Raw genomic sequence first — 21,762 nt, 5'->3', positions numbered from 1 at the left:
GTGAATTCAAATTAATTTTGCCATCAAACTGCATCATTTTATATATCAATTTAAAGCCCTTGAGTAAACAAAGCCAAAACTGAAAACCTTTTTTTCATAGCACTTTCCGTAGCAAAGTTACATCTTGTCAAAGATTGACTTTCATCAAAAAAGATTCAGCTAGCAAAATTCCCCAAAACGGCATTTCGGGGGTGTTTCTAGATAGTCTCATTATGATAGCAGCTTTTTTAATGGAACTGCTATCAAAATCCTCTAAAATTCCATGTGCGATTGTCTTATTAAATATCACCATAAAAAATCACATATTTGGGTCAAGTGAAGTATAGAAAACATATTTATGTAGGTTTCCTTCTTCGGCCAGTTGTTTTAAATTTCTATGTAAATATGCATTGACATTTTCGGCGAATTTGGCTGACTAGCAAATGTGTTAACTAAGGTTTGCCTGGGATACCAAATGTGTGTACAAATCGAGGACAAAAAAGTGTTCAATCTCAGTTTTTGCAGTGTGCCTTTGGTCAATTAACACAAACTGCAACTGTATTGGAATTGGAATTGAATTGGAATTGAAATGAATGCTCAGAATTGAATTGAAATAGATTAGCTGTTAATTTCACTGCATTGAATTGGAATTGAATTGAAATGATTTTGAAATTGAAAAATTGAATTGGAATCGAATTGAATTAATTCTAAAGCAAGGTGGATTGAATTGGAATCGAATAGCAAGACTCCAGGTGTAGAAAGAATTGAATTTGAATAGAATTGAAATCAATTTTCTGGAGTGAAATAACAATATTCAGGGGTAACATATGAGCATTCATGACTCCTTTCCGTATCATCATTTACTACATCGTTATATCTTTTTCCGTTGAATTACAATCAAATCGTATAGGATTAAAAACCATTTTATCATATTTTTTTAGGTCTACCTCGGTAACATTAAATTGAGGATTCTCGTTTAAGTCATTTGCATCTTCTTCAAAATCAGAATCAGGAATAGTGTTGTTTGAGCACTTTGAGCACACCCACTCTTTAGGATTTAGACATTTTAGTTGTTTTGGCTTGAGTTTTGTACATTTTTTGTGCACATATCCCGTACACATTTGGCATGATATATCTTTGTGGCATTTTTTTACTATTTTTGAGCACACAACACAGACATCACGAGTATTTGAATTAGAAACAGACATAGAAAACTATATAAATATACACAAATATAAATAGATTAAAAAATCAAAGGTTTATATAAAGTGAAATAATGAGGATTGCTAGTGTGCGGACAAGGTTAAGCCGATTTTGAGGCGTTGCCACCGCAGCCATTATATTTAACATATTCAAGTAGTAAATTGTATGAAGTTTTTAACGGGTTACTTGAGCTTCTTCTACTATCGATTTTGCTTCACGAAGTTGTAGATCACTTTTATTGAAATAAGCGCAAAGCTTGTCAACAAATTATTACATCATCGAATCGAACATGTATCGATATATAATCAAGTTAACAATTACATTTGTGAGACATATTTTAGTATACAGTTCTACATGCATGATGATTGTATTGCTTTTCAAATATGAAAACAAAATGGCGTGCTTGCCAGTTTTCCAATCTGAAAATAATATGATGTACAGAGTTCATTTGAAAAAAAACGACAACACGACGGCAAGGGACGAAAGGCTGCGGCAGGAAACGGAGACTAGCGACCAAATCCGGACGTTGTCTGGGCTAATCTAAACTATTAATATCTATATCAATAATAATCACAAATATTAATATCAATATCAATAATAATCAAAAATATTACACATATCAATAATATTCAAAAATATTACACATATCAATAATAATCAAAACTATTAATATCTTTATCAATAATAATCAAAAATATTACCATCAATATCAATAATAATCAAAAATATTACACATATCAATAATAATATAAAAAACCAATATAAATATCAATAATAATCAAAAATAGTAAAATCAATATAAATAATAATCTAAACTTTTAATATCTATATCAATAATAATCAAAATTATTAACATCAATATCAATAATAATAAATTCAAAATTGCAATTCGCAGCTTAACGTCGCTTGCCGTTCACCCCTATTCGTCATAATGTGACCGGGCCTTAAACACTGAGTAAACAGTCACAATACACTACAAGAATTTGTCTTTAAAAAAGACAAGTTCACGGATCAAGTGTATAGTACATGTACTTTGAGCTACTTTGGTCTAACATTCAATATTTATATCTAACTCTGCACTTATTCGACAATAAATAAGTGATTTGAGGCTTAATAATGATACCTGCGTCTTGACTCTGGAAAACAATACTTTTTAAAAACCTCATTTTGCATTCCACAGGATCTCGTTTTGCATTTAGGATTTTATTGCATCGCAAAGTAGCAAAACTTTCTTTATATAATGGCCCAATTCCAGCCTGGAAAAGGCTATCCCCTCTTACAACCTATCGAAAGGTCTGATTTCTATAATGAGGTGTCACCGGGTTTGCAAGAGATAACAATGCCAAATCTAAACACCATGAAATTTACCACATCACGACCAAGCTCACATTGGGCGCCCATTCCTTTTTAAAGGAATTTTACTAAGTCACCTACTCAGTAGGAAAGAAATTTGGAAAATTGTATCTTATCACAAGTAAACAAAATAATTACACAGCTTGCTCTTGCTAGCTTTTGTCAGGGTCAGGGATATGTATGAACACCAATATGAAGTCAATAAACATTAGCTAACATTCAATTAACTATGATAGATAATGGACTTAGTTTTGAGCAGTGTAGTAATTTTCTGAAGTAAATCGCTTGCTACACAGTTTTCTATACAGAATGATGTTTACTTTGTAATCAGGCCAGGCCAGGATCCTGCTAGTTTTGATTAACCAATCAGTTATGTGTATTGTAAGCATGTGATGGCTATAAGCCAATTGAAAACATGTTTCTAAAAAAGGCTAAAAAATTCCTACTCCTGGACAGACTCTTTTCTGGGTTAGGGCTAATTAGGAAGTTGTCAGTGTGGCAAGATTAGATATTAAGGCATACAAACTAGGGTATGAGATATTAGGAATTATTTCCTAGACTCTTATTGACAAGGCTGGTGTGCTACAATACCTATTCATGACACATGATATGTAAGGGATAAACTGTGCATATGAGATGTGGGGGAAAGTGGAATCATTTCACTGCCGTGAAACAATACAGTCATGCTGTTTAACATGAACACCGGCAAATCCTATGTCTGATCTGATCAATGCTGAGATTGGGTCACTCATACCATTACACAGGAGAATCTGACTTGAGTAATTAACATGCATTGTTTATTCAACTAATTTGTCAACATTATCATGCCAGTGTTCAAAGTAGAACCTATTGTCAACAGTTAAATGTTTGCTTATTGAATTAGGAGTCTCCAAATCACCCAAATTAACAGGGTTGCCAAACTGTGATTTAGTAGCCCAAATGGGTGACTTTTGAAGATTCCCCCCAACTTTTGACAATTTCCTGTCCCATAGAGACAGATGGTTCAGAAAAATGGGTGACTTTTTTAATAGCAATGCAGGTACAAGTCTGGTAAGCATGGTAAGGCTCACCGTAACTCACAGGTTAGCAGCATAATCAGTGTCTGTGCAACATACTTTGCCAATGTTGAAAGTAAGTGTTCTACAAAATTGTACATTTATTTTGATTATTCCGAGACTGCACCTCAAATTGCCCTGCACCAGGTGAAACTAAATTAACATCTATTGTTTATTCAACCAATTTGTCAACATGGTCACTGAACTTACCAATTCGAAAAACTCAGTAATTTATTATAGATACCTTAAAGGAGTATTTCGTGCTCCTAGCATCCTCTATTTATGTCATTTTTCATTAGATATCCACGAAAAAACCTATTCCCAAAATTTCAGTTGATTCCGATTTTGCGTTCGCGAGTTATGCATGATTATGTGTATTACACTGCTCCATAGACAATGCGTTGTAATTTCGTTCTGGTGCACCAGAACGAAATTCAAATTTTACGATATCTTTGCTAAACGAATTAATCTGCAAGAAATATTTTGTACATAAACATTATGTAGCAAGAGGTTTCCAGTGATGTAAAAATCTCAACTTTTTTTTAGAAAAGTGGGGGGATGAGGCTGTGGATCACGAAATGCCCTTTTAGGCAATCACACAATATTATATAATACCAGGGACTGTGTATGAACACCTCATTAGTCACACATCAATGATGTCAACATTTACTGAGGTCAAGATTGCCAACATGAACATCTCATAGGGGTTGTTGGTGTATCCAGGGTATTGTAGTTATAAATTGTGCTAATTATAATATGATCCAATTGCCTATTTGCATGCCTTATCAAACCACTGAATTTGACCATGCTATGTTATATGAAACAGAGTGTAAGGATATGTGAATAAAATTATTTCATCTGCACAGTGGTGTAGCCAGGACTTTTTCAGAGAGAGAGAGGGGGAGAAGGCAAATTTCATGGGGGGGGCAAATTGTCACAAATGGGCTAAAAAGTAAAAGGTACAACAAAATTTATCCAAAATGGGCTAACAAATAAAAAGTACAACAAAATGCATACAAATGCATACAAATCTTAAATATCCGTAGCCAGCATACCATAGGGGCCCAAGAGGGAAGTGAATAAAATTGTGTTCATCTGCTCAGTGATGTAGCCAGGACTTTTGCAGGGGGCAGCAAGGTACATTTCAAGGTTGGGGATGGAAAAACTTGGACGAAAATGGTAACAAATGGGCCAAAAGGTACAACAAATTTGTCCAAAATGGGCGAAAAATTAATGTATAAACAAATGCATAAAAATTTTAAATATCAGGGGCCGGGGCCCAGCATCCCGCAGGGGCAAGACTTCTCACGGTGGATATGATATGGTGGCAAGAAGACTTCGATCATGATCTAATTGCAATTTCAAGCCATTGATTTATATGGAAAAGATACTAAATATTATATTTCTAAATGATAATCTCCTCTCATACATTAATCACATTAAATAAAACATTTACATGTACAAAAAATATACAAAATTTACCAACCGCGAAAGACTCTGACCGCGAAAGACGGGTGACCGCTAGTATCCATAATTAGTCAAAATTACGTCAGAACAAAATAAAAGATTTAAATAAAATCAAAATATACAGGGAAACGAGGGAAACGAAAGTTTTGAAAGCTATTCACGTATTTGACCCACTTTTGAAGACTGGAAGTAAGACTACTCACAACCGGAAGCCAGTTTCCCGGGAAAGTGGATCAGATGCTCACATCTGATAAAGTCCTTCGACGAGATGGACGAAATATTAGTAAGTAAAAACTTACTGGTTTTGGCAAGCAAAATTACTAATTGATAAACAGATATTTTGTTTTAACAAGCGAATTCACCTATATCAACCCAGGTGGCTCTGCTTAGGTAATAATTATGAACAAGAACTGTCTTTAAAAAAAGACAAAGTTCACAGATCAGGTGTACTGTACAGGCTGTATCAAAATGATTTTGGTACACATCAGTTTCCAGTTATTTTGGATATGACTGCCACCTCAAAAAGGCAACATAGGATCCGCATAATTTGTTGATTAATGTCATAAACAGTCATACAAAAGATTTATGGTCTGGTCATTTTTATCATTTTAAGAGGTTCCAATATTGCAATTGGAAGAACCAGGCTTTTCAATAACAATCGGGTTGGACGAATTTGACGAAAGTTGTCAAATATTGCCAAAAATGGCCTAAGAATCTAAAAAGCTAATTTCAGAGATACCAACAAAAGTGTAAAACAAACAATCAAAAAACGGTCCCTAATAGCTTACATTATCAACACTATTCAGGTGGGGATAACTTCATTTTCAAACTGACTGGCATTGGTTTAGCAGCATAAAAACTGGGTTGTCTGAGAAAAAAAAATCGCAATTGATTTATTTTTCACTAATAAAATAGTGGATTTCTCCTATTTTTTCTCTTTCTAAATTTATTTATTTCCTTCATTCCTCTCGTCCTTTCTTTCTTTCCTTCCTTTTATTTCTGTTCCGCCGTTGATTTCCATTTTCATTCTCCTTCCTTTGCATGCAGCTCCTTTTATTCAAAACGTACAGTACTTATGATTAGTTCTGTAGTTTGAATATCTTTACATCGTTGTTTTCTGCAACAACCAATGTTTCTTCATCATCCATCAATACCAAACCTGCTGGGAAGCATACATCCTTGGTGAGGCAGCCAATGTAGGCACCTGTCTCACCTGAGTAGCAATAGATGCCAGCTGATGTATAATAGCTAGATATGTATATATCATTTGTTGATGTACAGCAAATGCCCTGTGGATTCCACCCTGAACCTTGTGGAGGTTTAAGGGTCTGCAGATGAACTCCGATGTTATTGAGAATATGAACAGCAGATCCAAAGTCTCCCTCTGATATGATGATTTTGTCATCACGAGATACCGTTATAAACCAAGGTTTAATGGTGACTTTGAAGCTCATGATGTGCGTTCCATCTAGATGATGCTTGCTGATGTATTTGTAGTTAGTCTCACCCACCAGTAGATTGTTGTAGTTGTCAATTGCTAAGCCCATATGCTCTGTACGTTGAGCATCTGATGAAACATTGTCAGGTGATTTGGTAGGAAATTGGTGCTTCAGGTTTCCTTTCCCATCATATACACTGACAGACGCTGTTGTGTTTGTTACAAAGAGTTTGCCATCTGGGCTGACTACGACATCCCATGGACTACCGGGTACCTTAATTGAAGATTTGAACTGCCCATCTTTCTTGTATATCTTAACTGAATCATTCATATCTGCGACTGCAATATCTCCTTCGTGTGTTATCGCAACACCACGTCCAGTATTCAGCATTCCAGCACCACCATTTCCAAATGATCTATCCAACTTCCACACGCCAACCCCTTCTTTGCGTTGCTTGATTACCACGGATCCCAGCTTTTGAGTGGTTTCAAGGCCAATATGAGCTGGTTTGAAGTGAACTGCTGCTTTCTGTTTATCCACAGGTGTTAGTTTCACATCACGTAGCTCCGTCAAGTTGGTTTTCAATGATGTGTAGATTAGAGCCAAATCATAATCAGATCCTGTCTTTACCACTTCAGTTGCCATCTGTAATGCCGTTTGAAGTCGTGTTTGAAAAACCTGGATCTCATCTGTCTGAGCATCAAGCTGTTTCTTGGTGACAGCCGTGGCCTTATCAACCTCTCTTTTCAGTTGATCCCTGTTGTCTTCCAGCAGTTTAAGTGCTTTGTTGAAAGACTCGTCGATTTCTACTTTGGCTTTAGAGGCATTTGTGTTGAGTCGATGTGAGACATCCGTCGCCATTTTCATCGTCCTTTCTGCTCTATTCTGGACTCCCTCGCAATTCTGAATCAGTTGTTCAATTTCTGTCTTGTGTCCCTTTGAAGCGCTCTCCAGATTCACCAGACTATGACTTGATGCAGGATGGTCTACTACAGTGCAGTCACGACATGTCAACGTCCCACATGTTTCACAGTAGAACCACAGGACTTGATCTTCATGGATCTTGTAATACTTCTTCTGAGACAGATTCCTAATATCGACCTTCCCTGACTTCAGATCTTCATATGGAATTACCTTATGAATATTATAGATTTTGAGCTTACTATGCGAAACAATACAACCCCCACATATGAAACCCCCACACCTAGAACAATGTCCTTCAACTCTTTCATCAACAGCTCCACAGCTTGCACAAGGCACCACGGCATCTCTTGATTGAATCGTCATTTCAGCAGCCTGTCTATCCTTCAGAGTGTTGATGAAGAAATTTGTCCTGAAAGCGTTCACTCCGCCACGTGGTATCGCAAACTCTTGGACGCATATTGGACAGCTTACCTTGGTCTTACCCTTAGCCCATTGCGTGAGGCATTCTAAGCAGTATGAGTGGAGACATGGCAGAGATTTTGGTTCTTTTTGAGTTGACAGACAGATGCCACACTGTGTCAGGTCTTTGCTGTTTAAACGATTGGATTTTGCCATTTTGTCTCTTGTAAATCTGAAAAAAAAGAAAAGAAAACGAAAACTGAATGATTGAATGATTATCAATAATTGCAGATCATAGGCCGCTCAGCCGGCCGTTCAGTGACCAGTCGTCAGTTTCTCAAAATTGTTACCCTTTTTCGTCACAGTAGGGCTATGTTACGACAGGTAAAATATAACCATTAGCAACGGGCTGTGCAATAATTACCGGGTGGAGGTTAAAATTGGGGCGATGTGAGATTTTTATTTGGTCAGCCGAGAGGGGACAAACAATCTTTGTCAAGCCGAGAGAGGAGGAAGCGATTTTTGGTACACACTCATGGGCCGCCTTTTAAGTGTTGAAGGACTCGAGCCCATGACTCGGACTCGAGGCATGATCGAGTCCCATTTTTCTCGGATTCGGATTTAAAGGACTCGGACTCGGGCAGCAATAACTCGATTACTCGGCTTCGTGTCCTCCACGAGTCACGCAAAGTGTGACATTTTTAGGCCTTTAAATATTTGAATATTTAGGCTACCGCAATTTTTTGTGTTGAGGTTTCCGAATTCGGCATTCATGGAAAGCGGAATTCTCAGCAAACTAGCCCGTCCATAAACACCGATCATGACTCAGATCAATTCATTGGCTGATATCGTTGGCCCTGCATTTAGGTGATTTTAATTCACAACATCGAATTAAGGGAAAGAAACATCAGGCTTAAAGTAAATTTTGCAAGAAACATAAAAGGGTGCGAGTTGCTTACAACGATTTACCTAGAGACAGAAATGCAGAAACTTTACAATATAAATAAAAGTAATGGCAACATAATTATAAATGAAAATTTCATCCATGTAATGTATTGAGTAGGTTAAATTGAGAATTATTAACAGATCCATCTTCACGTAGAAGCTGTTCCAAGTTGAGAAATAATACAGTGTAAAATAGTAAAAATGTACAGTAAAAATAGGTCTAAGTCTTATAGAAAAGTTAGAGCTAATATGGCTAGCTAACTGATAAAGGTGGGAATCTAGAGTAAATAAGTGATTCGTTACAATTAGTGTGTTTCTAGCGGGTTCACCGTCGGACAAGTTTAGAACTGTCAAGCTTTCGTCAGGAGTAGCTCTGACCTCTTCAGGACAAAGTACCGAAGAAGTCAGAGCTACTCCTGACGAAAACTTGACAGTTCTAAACTTGTCCGACGGCGAACCCGCTAAAAACCCACTAATAGAGACATTGCGATTTTCCAAACGCAGCACGTAGCACGTACGTTTTCGCGTTAATACGGTGTTGAATATTGCTAGTCTCGGTTCCAGACTGGATTGTGCTCATTCGTCACGAAGGAGAACAAATGAGCTGAAATAGAGACTAGTATATTTGATCAAATCTCAACAGCTTCTAATCTAGGTCGATAGAGGGCATAGTGATGGAAATATAACAGTCCCGATAACAGTAAGCTGAGTCTATGCCTGATTCAAACAGGCCGCTTTTGATTTTGACTAAAATTTTGACCAACATGCTGATTAAACTTAATTGTTTTTTGTGCTCTTCAAATATTATAGTTGCCCAAAAACATATATTTTGGTAGATTAAAGATCATTACATCCATACATCATGACTTTACTTTCAAAATGAGACTTTATCGTCCTGAAAATTGGGTGCGTTGCATGGACTTAGACATGAGGTAAAATCAGCATATTCAACGTAGCATCTGCGTTTTATTCTACGTTGGGAATCCAAAATGGGAAATCGCAATATCATTTTTGTAGGCAAAGTATCACACACATTTCAATGGGCAATCTCTGCGTATGAATATTGCGTTTAAATTTAGTCCATTTTAACACATCGCTGTACTTTTATTATAATGATTTGTTACAAACAAAAAGATCATAATAATAATTAGACTTTCCTTCGTATGTTCATTATCTTTGACTGTCTTTAACATATTGTGAAATGGACAAATTTTATACATTATCAACGATGTATCTACATCGATTTCGCACGTGGAATATCTTCAAAAATAGCTAAATACGTGACCTCGCTTCGATACAGGAGAGTGGTTTTGAATAGATCAACGTACGTCCGATGTCTACGTTTGGAAATCGCAATGTCTCTAAAGCGCGCTTCAGACTCCGTATTGTACGTACAATATTGTATGTACAATACTTTTCGTGACGTCAAAAAGTATTACACGTGCAATAAATAGTATGTACCGGGAAAATATATATTTTGCTACAATCATTGGTTGCTTAATTGATACGGAGTTGCCAAATTTCTAAGAGTGGTAAATTTAGTGAGTGTTCGTGCACGGAATGATGAACATCTTTTTATGTCTTCTTGTATTCAACTGTACTTAATATTAAAAGGCCTATTAATACTAATAATAATAATAATAATATTAAAATTGTAATAATAATATAAATGGCACATTCAGTTTTTATTTATTTATTTATAGATATATTTATTTAGGCCTATTTTTTTATTTTTTATTTATTTATTTATTTATTTTTTTATTTATTTATTTATTTATTTATTTATTTATTTATTTATTTATTTATTTATTTATTGGTTGATTTATTGGTTGATTGATTGATTGATTACTGATTGATTAATTGATTTAGCGATTCATTTATACCGACATTTAGTCATATATTGATTTAGTCAGTTTCTTAAGTATTATTTGTAGGCCTATGTATTTATTCTGGTTTTGATTTGATTGATACCGATATTTTTATTGTTTTTTAAAGTTTTGGCATATAACATTATACATTATAACACGTTGTGTTATGAATTTGCAACAGCTTTTTACATGTTGATATCGTTGAGGCATGTTATGATGGTGTATGTTATAGACCTACTTATGATAATCCCAATACATCCATAAACGTGAAACGAGATTACTTGAAATATATATTTCAGAGTTGAAGGAGTTTCAATTATACGAACATATATCTGAAATATGTCTCTCTGATTGGTTGATTGTCAAGAGGTTTACGGCATCCTCAAAGCCTCATGCTGTAATTCTCTAATCGATATCTATTATAGGACCGATCTTTTGAAATCCATACAACCGTGTCAAATGAAATAGTCTCGGATCATAGTTTGTGGACCGATACAACGTTGATACGTCATATTTCGGAATTGTATTAAAAATAGGCACAAATCACATTGAACAGGTTGAATGGTGGCAAAAGTAGATAAAATAACTATGGGTCGAATTTACATTAATCAGTGTCCTGGGCCAGGATAACATTTAGGACTCCTTCGCATTCTAAAACAATACTTTGAACCGGAACTTTGAACACCCTGGCTCTGTGGTAAATCCGGTATTGCCAAATATTTATCGTCCATTACCCGTGTTAATCTATTTATTTATTAAAATGCACCATCTATTAAATTCCTGTAATACAACATAGGCCTAGTGTATTTGATAACAAATTTGTTTTATTTTTGATTGGAATTTGGGTATTTCATATTATATAAAATATGTTTGGGCATGGCGGAATTAGTATATGATTAAAAATAGACATACTCTTAGGCCCCCTTTTTTAATGTTTGTACATTATTAATATTAATATTTATGTACAAAATGCAAACGAATGTATATATATTTTATTGTTTTGTAAACATTAAATTTGATGTTTACTCATAATTAAGTCTGGAAAGTCAGGGAAAAACTAAGGAGTATCGGTATTTAGTTTCCTGGGAAAGTGGATCAGATGAGCAGTGATTAAAAACATTCACCCTAAATCTTTATTTGATTTTTATTTTTTTATGAATTTATTAGGCCTACTTGCAAAGTGCAGTAAAAACTTCAATACGCACTGTAGGATTTTTCATCAGCAGCAGTAGAAATTTATCTTGCATAGATTTTCTGGTGTCCTCGCTTGGATTTAGCAAACAATGAACCGTCAGGGTTATAGCGCGTTATTTAATCTGATTCAACTAGTCGTGGCACGTATATTTATTGCACGTGCAATAATTTTTGACGTCACGAAAAGTATTGTACATACAATATTGTACGTACAATATGGAGTCTGAAGCTAGCCTAATAGTTATGAATTCCCGTCGTAAAAGCCTATCCCACAATAAGTGATTCGTTTTTAACATGAAAAAGCGTTGTAGAATAAGCGTAAATTAACCGAGTAGAGATTGGCAGTGTTGGCACTTGAAAGCGTATAATGCAACACCTTAATATGTAAAAATTTACTCCATATGCAAAATAAAGCAAGAAGGACTCGGACTCGGACTCGGACGCAGACTCGGATGCAGATGACTTGGACTCAGAAAGCTGATGACTGGGACTCGAAAGCTAATGACTTGGACTCGGACTCGGATGTTGATGACTCGACTACAACACTGCGCCTTTTAAATAAAACGCCCTAAAAGGCTTCGGAAAGCAGTACGGAAACGCTAAATATGCAAATGTGGGGGGAGGGGCAAATATTTTTTACAGACCGAGAGGGGGCAAGCAATTTTTGGTAGTGCAAGGGGAGGGGCAAGTATATTTTGGCACACTGTTTCGAAATTTTACCCCAGCCACCCACGGGGGGAGGGGGCTCATAATTTATGCCCTCAGTTGCAGTGTCAGAGCCGGGTTGTCGGAACAGGGGGAATAAACTTTTGATGTACACCCTGCGACAAAAGAGAACGGGTCTTTTTTGTCAAACATGTCACCTCCAACACCCCTACCCCACGGCCAAGATGGGGGGGAGGGGTGTGGCAGGCATTTTTTTGCCACACTGTTTCAAATTTTTACCCTCCCCCACACACCTGGGGGCTCATAATTTATGCACTCAGTTGCAGTGGCATAGCCGAGTTGTTGGAAGAGGGGACATAAACTTTTGATGTACCCCCTGTACGCCGACAAAAAGAACGGGTGTTCTTTTGTCAAACATGTCACCTCCACCACCCTCCTCGTAATGTACAACCAGTAATGTACCCGACCGTCCATGCTACCCAATGCTCAGTTATGTACCTGCGGCATTTTAAAGACACTCAAGTTTCCCATTCCCAAAACGAAACGGCAGTTAATATAAGTTTATACTGTTTTGTGAAGGGTCTGAATTTCGTCGATTTTGATATTGTGGCTTCTCAGGTCAACACTCCCACATCAATTTATTTTGACCAATAAGATTCTTTACGAATAAATCAAATATCACACACTGAGCACACGCTTGCACACGCTTGCAACTGAGTATACATTCAGACTAATACGGGGAGTGTTCTCGAATATGAAGTAGGCCTAAGTGGATATGTGCGGCTGGGACTACGAAAGCCTACCCGACAATAATTATACTCATGGATGTGCGAAACGCATGAAAAATTAGAGGTTTCATATAAAGTTTTCTAGTATTATACAGTACCATCCAAATCATGTTACTGAAAAATCTACAAACCTGATGAATCTGTTTAGTGCGCTGAGAATATTTTTTCGTAAAATTCTTGTATCTCAAAGCGAAAGAATCAATATTCAAAATTCCAATAGTATGAAAGCTGTTTTACTTTGCAATAATTGCATAAAGTATTTTGTTATGTTTAACTCTGCAATAAAATACCCAAATATTAAAGTTTCCGATGGTACGGTTCTTTGGGGGATACCCGGACTCCATGTATGTAGGTAGATAAAATGTACAGTGCAGCTATACTGTTAAGCACTGTGCAACAGTCTCAAAGAGGCCGCCTCTCAAAGTGCTAATATTGAGCACATTAGTGCAGTCACACCCCAAAATTAAAAGTTTCCGCCGGTACACCAGGACACCCTGTACTGTAGGTAGGTAAAATGTACAGCATATGTAGGAAGAATTTAGGATTTATTTTAAACTTCATAATTATTGTATAAAATTTATACTATAAATACCTTACGCAATGGGTCTCAATACACGGCAAATGTCAAACTGGAACGCAGTAATTCCACCAAACACTATATCATGATATACAAGAATATAATAACAAAAAGGTGTGAAGTGCAATATCAGATATTTATTTAGTAGGGTTGGCCACGGTCAAATTTTTTTCTCTTGCTGAGGTGAAAGGACTTTGGTTGGAGGTTACAAAAATGCATTTCGAAAATTCAGCTGAAGTCCGTTGCCATGGCAACGGCCCGATTTGTGTTTTTTACAATTTTCGTCTATTTTGGAGCTAAAAAAATGAAAATTGCCTTTAAAAGAGCGCCTCGTTGCCTTAATATACAAGTTGGTTTTTAAAAATAAATTGAATCATAAAAAAGCCCTATCCTTGTTCTATCTACAAACGAAGTTGTGTTTAGAGATTCCTTTTTTAAATATCGATTTCGGACCTGGCAACACTGCAAGTTTTTCAAATTTGAAATATGCCATTTTTTACCGATTTTGGCGATACGAAAAATTAACTTTTGCGCTCACCTAGGATTTTGTCGTTATGGTTATCGGTAGAACATACCTTGCCCCCAACATATCTAATAAGAACAGCTTGGGGAAATTTATTTCTCTAAGGAAGGTGTTGCCAGAAAAACATACATTTTGTAAAATTTCAAAATTCTCATAAAAAGAAAATGTGCTGCATTTTGCCCTAGATTTAGCACATGTGATGTAATGAGTTGTATGTAGAGTCATTTTATCATCATGTTAATCAATTCTGAATGTTTGGAAACAATAAATGAAGTTTAATTTTAATGCGGTGTTGCCAGATGCCCAAAATTATGAAAGCTACATTACGCAAAATAGCACAAATAGTTCAAGTTTTCATGTATGAACCTAGTCAATCCAGTTAAATCACGGTCTATTATTACTAATCACTTTATCATAGTTTTCACCTGTTCTGAATGTTTGGAAACAAAAAAGTTCATCATACAGTGTTGCCAGATGCCAAAAAGTAGAAAAGATAGGTAAAATTCTGGTTTACCCTGTGCACCCTGTGTTTTCAATACAATTCTGGTTAACCCTGGGCACCATATTTTCATAAAAGGATTTCTTTTCTAATTTGCCCCGAATTTCGTACATTATGATGTAATGAATTTTATGTAGAGTCACATTATCAACATGGACAACTATTCTCTATGTTTCGACACTTTAATTTTAATGCAGTGTTGCCAGATGCCTAAACTATAAACAAGAATTTGTCTTTAAAAAGACAAGTTCACGGATCAAGTGTATAGTACATGTACTTTGAGCTACTTTGGTCTAACATTTAATATTCATATCAAACCTACTCTGCACTTATTCGACAATAAATAAGTGATATGAGGCTTAATAATGATACCTGCGTCTTGACTCGGGAAAACAATATTTTTTAAAAACCTCATTTTGCATTTACTTTTTTAAGCCCCCCTCGGGAGCCACCTATAGGATCTCATTTTGCATTTAGGTTTTTATTGTGTTGCAAAGTAGCAAAACTTTCTTTATATATGGCCCAATTTGTGCCTGGAAAAGGATATCCCCTCTTACAACCTATCGACAGGTCTGATTTCTATATTGAGGTGTCACCGGGTTTGCAAGAGATAATAATACCAATTCTAAACACCATGAAATTCACCACATCACGACCAAGCTCACATTGGACGCCCCATTCCCTTTTTAAAGGATTTTTTATTAAGCCACGTACCTATACAGGAAACAAATTTGGCTATAACTACGAAGAAAATTGCAAGATGCCTTTATCACTAAAGTAAACAAATTACACAGCCATTTGCTCTTGCTAGCTTTTGTCAGGGTCATGGTCCTGTTTTTATGAACTGAACACCAATATTATACAGGTTTATACACATGGGTTATTACAAGAGTCAATAAACATTCAATTAACTATAGATAATGGACTTAGTTTTGTGCAATGTAGTAATTTTCTGAAGTAAATCGCCTGCTGCATAGTTTTCTATACAGATGATATGTTTATTTTGTGATCAGGCCTGGCCATGACCTGCTAACCAATCAGTTATGTGTATTGTCAGCATGTGATGGCTATTAGCCAATTGCAAACATGTTTATAAAAAAAGGCTAAAAAATTCCTACATTTAACAGACTCTTCGCCGGCCAAGGGCTAAATAGTAAGATGTCAGTGGGGCAATATTAGATAAAGGGTATAAGATTTTAGATAAAGGGTATAAGATTTTAGGAATTATTTCCTAGTCTCTTTAACCACAGGGTTGGGGGCTATATAGCTATTCAAGACACAGGATATGGAAGGGATAAACTGTGCATATGAGATGTGGGTGCAAGTGGCATCATTTCACTACCGTGAAAAAATATGACACGTTTTGCATCTAAAATACAATTAAATTATAATAAATTATGATATGACCCCTTTAACCATGTTAACCCATCTGTTTGTCAGTTGTGAAGGTTGAACATAGTGTTGCCAGATGCCAAATACTAGCAGACATAGGAGGATTTTGTAAAAAATACACCATACATACCATACACTCTCAGAGCTTTTTAAGGCTATACACAATCTTGAACTGTTGTGATTTGGTAGTTCACAGCATCTTGCGAATGGTAGTGAGCTTTGACAAAAATTGCATTGCTCAATTCTTAGCGAGTGTGTAGAAGAATTCAAATATCACAGATATACTTTTGTAGGACCTGTGGTTCTGGAGTTATGTTGTAAAGAGGGCTGAAACAACAACACTTTTGCAAAAAGTACATAACTCATTAACAACAATAAATTAAGCAATTTTTCAAAGCATATGATTTGTAGAATGACCTTTTGCAAAACATCAAAGTGTTATTTTTCAATAATGTATTGATTTAGACAATGAAAATCGATTTTTTGGCTGCTTCGACCAACAATACCGCATCTACCCTTAAACCTTGTACTTTACTTAACCACTTTAACATTGACATAAACTTTCCAGTAAACATGTTTACAAACAAAATTGTAATTTCATTACTTTAATATAATTATCTCACTTCAGTCTACATAACATAAAATTGCTGTACACATACTTTTAGAAAGATAGTTCTAAAGATAGGTCTAACCTAACAGACACACCATCTACTTATAATCTCAATACTACAATTTAATTTAACCCCCTAGAAAGTGTTAATACACAACTGGGGTATACTTGAAGTGCAGGTATCTGGAGAGGGGAAGCAACGAGTTACCCCAAATCACAGCCGCAGGTAGTCACTGGGCTGCCAAGTGCGAATACTAGTATGCATTTATTTTGGAAGGTTCGTGTTTGTTCTAAATTTTGGGGTGTTTTTCCAAAATTTAACATTTTTGGTGATATTTAAAAAAAGCGACATGTCAAATACAAATCTTTGGGTACATACTTTTTATTGTTAATGCAGTTCGTTTCCGCATACCTTTGTTACCATTCGCTTGGTGATTTAATAATATTATCAATTTTGTGACTGCAATTTGGCATTTTTAATACATTTTAAGTTTACCAAGAAATTAAGAAAAATATCTGGTCATGGTCGTTTCAGGATTTCATTCTGATCTTCGGCTTTTGCGGGCAACAGAATGCAGATTGGCTCACGATCGATGTCGTATTCTTCCATGTGGGTCCCTTGATGATAAAATTACTTTGAATTCCTTGTAACAACATACAAATTTTCGTCTGGAAACAGGGTTTCAGTTTTATTATGGCACAGCTGTAGTCTTCGGCGCCGTATCAGAGGATGATTTAAGCACTTCCCACCACGCCACTGTGTTTTCTTGTTGTTTGCACAGCTGTGTGAGTGAACATGACACGACTGCTCGCACACTGCATTGGCGGCCATGGTTAAATTTGAATTTGGACTGGTATATTTACAATAAAAACGCATTCACAATGCTGGTCGATTTCACATTTTATGTTACCTACAGATGGTGTGAATTATCCTTCATGCATACATCACTTTAGATCTGAAATCGACCAACTAATAATGACACACGCACAATTCTTAAACAACGTCTTTTGCACAGAATTCAATGGGATTTGAAAAGTAAAGTGGCAGTTGAAACTCTGGTGATAACACGTTTGCAGTGCATGATGGGGCTTCCTTAAATCATCCTCTGGCGCCGTATCAAATCTCCAAACAAATAGTTTAAGGGGTCATATCATAATTTATTATAATTTAATTGTATTTTAGATGCATCATCAAAGAAATTGTTAATCATACATAAAAACTTGTCCTATTTTTCAAAGTTTAGGCATCTGGCAACACTGCAAGTTAAAGTTTCGAAACATAGAGAATAGTTGTCCATGGTGATAATGTGACTCTACATACAATAATCATTACATCACATGTACTAAGTTCGGAGCAAATTGGAAAAAATGTCCTTTTATGAAAATAGGGTGCGCACGGTAAACCAAAAATGGTATTGAAAACACAGGGTAAACCAGACTTGTACCTTTTCTACTTTTTGGCATCTGGCAACACTGTATGATGAACTTTTTTGTTTCCAAACATTCAAAACAGGTGAAAATTATGATCAAATGATTTATAATAATAGACTGTGATTTGACTGGATTGACTAGATTCATACATGAAAACTTGACCTATTTGGGCTATTTTGCGTATTAGCTTTCATAATTTTGGGCATCTGGCAACACCGCATTAAAATTAAACTTCATTTATTGTTTCCAAACTTTCAGAATCATTGACCATAATGATAAAGTGACTCTATGATACAACTCATTACATCACATGTGCTAAATCTAGGGCAAATTGCAGCAAATGTTCCTTTTATGAGAATTTTGAATTTTTACAAAATGTATGTTTTTCTGGCAACACCTTCCTTAGAGAAATAAATTTCCCCAAGCTGTTCTTATTATATATGTTGGGGGCAAGGTATGTTCTACCAATAACCATAACGACAAAATCCTAGGTGAGCGCGAAAGTTAATTTTTCGTATCGCCAAAATCGGTAAAAAATGGCATTTTTCAAATTACAAATCTCTAAACACAACTTCGTTTGTAGATAGAACAAGGATAAGGCTTTTTAAAGATATAATTTATTTTTAAAAACCAACTTGTATATTAAGGCAACAAGGCGTTCTTTTAAGGGCAATTTTCACTTTTTTAGCTCCAAAATAGGCGAAAATTGTAAAAAACACAAATCGGGCCGTTGCCATGGCAACGGACTTCAGCTGAATTTTCGAAATGCATTTTTGTAACCTCCAACCAAAGTCCTTTCACCGCAGCAAGAAAATTTTTTTTGACCGTGGCCAACCCTACTAAATAAATATCTGATATTGCACTTAAACTCTATTAACTAATAGTAGGCATGTCCACTAAAAATTGAAGTACTTTTAAATTGATTCAGACCTAACTTATTGGCTGGGAATTGATGAAAGAAACATTTTGGCGTTTAAATAATCTTAATCGGACGTTTCATTCCAGAGATGGTTTGTTTGGTGAAACCGCAAGCATGATCATAGATGGCCGCCATGGAAAATATCTCCATAGAGGAGATGAACAATAAGTGCATTATTTCAAATGAATGGCGGTAGTCTTAAACATTGTTCAATCTTTTACGGTCAGCACATTTTATCTTCAAAAATTATTATATTTCATCATGGCATAAGTTTGGTAATATTAATCACTACCAATTTTGAGAAATTTGCTCCAACTCAAAGGTTATCTTTAATACATTGAGCAATACACTGTGTGTGCATGGAAGCCATGATGGATAGCATATGAAATGGACATGGTAGTGAGAAGTGCATGATTTGAGATGGGCCGCGGTAGGCTTAAACATTCTTAAATTTCTTAACATCCTGTACATTTTGTCTTCAAAAATAGTTACATTTTATGACTATGTAAGTTTGCTTGTCTGATTCACTCCAAATTCGGAAATAATTGCGTTTGAACACCTGATGCACGGAATGGTGTCACTTCAACCTGTTGTAGTTCTCATCTCATTAAATTTTTCATTCAAAAAAGTTGATCCCTGCATGGAGGAAGGTCCTCTCTATTACTGACCAATCAGGAAAAAGTTTGGTTAATGTTTTCCGGTGGAATCAGGAATTTCTTGAAACACCCTGATATAGGCCTACATTTGGATCAAAAACAAGTATGTACGCCATTTAACAGGCCTGGGATTTCTTGTATCGATCAGTTTCTCCATAGACAATACGTGTGTGAGTGCACGCACACAGTAAATGAAAAATCGTTCAAGTGGAAACTGTATGGACAGTGGGCATCCCTACTAATAGAACAGGAAGCTGCAACATTACACGTATCTCTTCCATAACGAAGTTCAATTATGACTTAATTGACATTCACATAATTATTTTGTTTTGAGTGGTTAATTAGAATGTTTTATTTTGACCTAATAATGTGGTACGTTCTTTTAAATTAAAATTTAACATGAAATATCACATGAAAATTGTAACATCATCACGTTTTGGACAAAACATTAATTTAATAAGTTGTATTGTGTTGATCTGTGGAATTCCGCTTTAGTGGGTACTAAACACGACTAAGCATTACCCGGAAGTACGGAAATAAAATGTAAGGTATAATACCAATATCATGATCAAGTTTACGGTATCGGGGCCGCGGTAACCCAATAGGACTATAATAATAATAATAATACCTCTCCATACTGAAACATTATACTTAAACTTGTTCTATATTTAATCTTACCCTAGGCAACTTGCTCTTGTAGTTTCCGAAATTGTCGTGATTCGTTAAATTTCGACAAAGCTGGAAATCCCCTATTATACTCTAGTTGCCGCAATCCGACTGTTCACAACCTGACCTGACTCGGTATTAAATGACCCGTGTCACACTAGACTTGCTTACCAGTCGTTCATCGGTTTCATTGGACCAATGCTCTTAACGGTGAATATTAATAATTAGGAAAGTAATAAAAAATAAAAAATAATAATAATAATAATAATAAGAATAATAATAATAATAAAATTTAAAAAAAATAAAAAAAAATAAAAAAAAATCAAAAAATAAATAAATAAATAGCATAGCCCTTGAAAACTAACCCTCTTGTGACAGCAAAATTGAGTGCACCTGGAGGACAAAAGTTATAATGCAACTGTAGCACAAACTATAATATTTTTACACCATAAAATGTATCTTCTGGAACATTATTAAATAAAACCAACCCGGACGTGAGGAGGAGGGGAGGCTGGAAATGGATGTTAATTGTGAAAACGTTGGTCCATTTGCTCATGACTAAACTATATGCACACGACGGCACATAGAAAGCCGACAAAAGTATGCGTTCTCCACTAAACTCGTGTCCTTTAAAAAACATAAAAAAATTTAATTTCTGGTGAAAAGATTCTACAACTTGACACTCCGAGGCTCATAATTTTCGCCTCTACTGAAAATCTGCCATGCCGCACCAGCCTCATTTGGTCGTGTTGAGACACAATTGTTAGATTAACGTAATGGGCTATTATTACAGAAAATAAGTGCAAACCCCCTATTTAGAGGAGTAAATTTTCAATCAAAGAAATTTCACGATTTCCAAGTCTGCTTTCTGAAAACGACTGGAATTCCAGTTGCCAATGTCACTTGAAAAGGCTTGGCAATTAAATGAAGGAGAAACCACAGAACTGTCCAAAATGAGCTCTCAAATTGAGGATTTCTGATTTTGAAATATTTTTCTGCCGGATTTTTGTACCTTTGGAGACTTTAAAAAGTCTGGATTTCCAACAGTCACGATTAGAAAAAAAAAAGTCCGAAATCCGAACTCCTCTATAGGGGGTGTGCATCTAATTTCTGGAATAGCCCAATTGCATTTTGAAAGGCTTTTGCAACTTGCTGATTATATCTAAAACACTTCACTGAAGGTAGAAAAAAGAAAAGAATAAACATGCA

The 21,762-nt window shown here is 35.7% G+C and overlaps 1 protein-coding gene across 1 annotated transcript; it reads right to left on the bottom strand.

Annotated features, from left to right (window-relative positions):
* Window positions 1-5,941: 5,941 nt before the first annotated feature.
* Window positions 5,942-20,675, bottom strand: LOC140140995 (E3 ubiquitin-protein ligase TRIM56-like). The gene is made up of 3 exons (XM_072162769.1): window positions 20,566-20,675; window positions 13,873-13,935; window positions 5,942-8,051 (listed from the first exon to the last, which is right to left on the bottom strand). The coding sequence occupies exon 3, from the start codon at window positions 8,033-8,035 to the stop codon at window positions 6,137-6,139; it is 1,899 nt and encodes a 632-aa protein (XP_072018870.1). The 5' UTR covers window positions 8,036-8,051; window positions 13,873-13,935; window positions 20,566-20,675; the 3' UTR covers window positions 5,942-6,136.
* Window positions 20,676-21,762: the final 1,087 nt, after the last annotated feature.

The sequence above is a fragment of the Amphiura filiformis genome, chromosome 19 (genome assembly GCF_039555335.1).
Source record: "Amphiura filiformis chromosome 19, Afil_fr2py, whole genome shotgun sequence".
Lineage (NCBI taxonomy): Eukaryota > Metazoa > Echinodermata > Ophiuroidea > Amphilepidida > Amphiuridae > Amphiura > Amphiura filiformis.
The sequence above is the reverse complement of the archived record's forward strand: the minus strand, read 5'-3'. Positions and strand labels throughout refer to the sequence as shown.

What these genes read in the sequence shown, in the direction of transcription:
- LOC140140995 (XM_072162769.1), bottom strand. Translation starts at nt 8,035, where the DNA reads ATGGCAAAATCCAATCGTTTAAACAGCAAAGACCTGACACAGTGTGGC.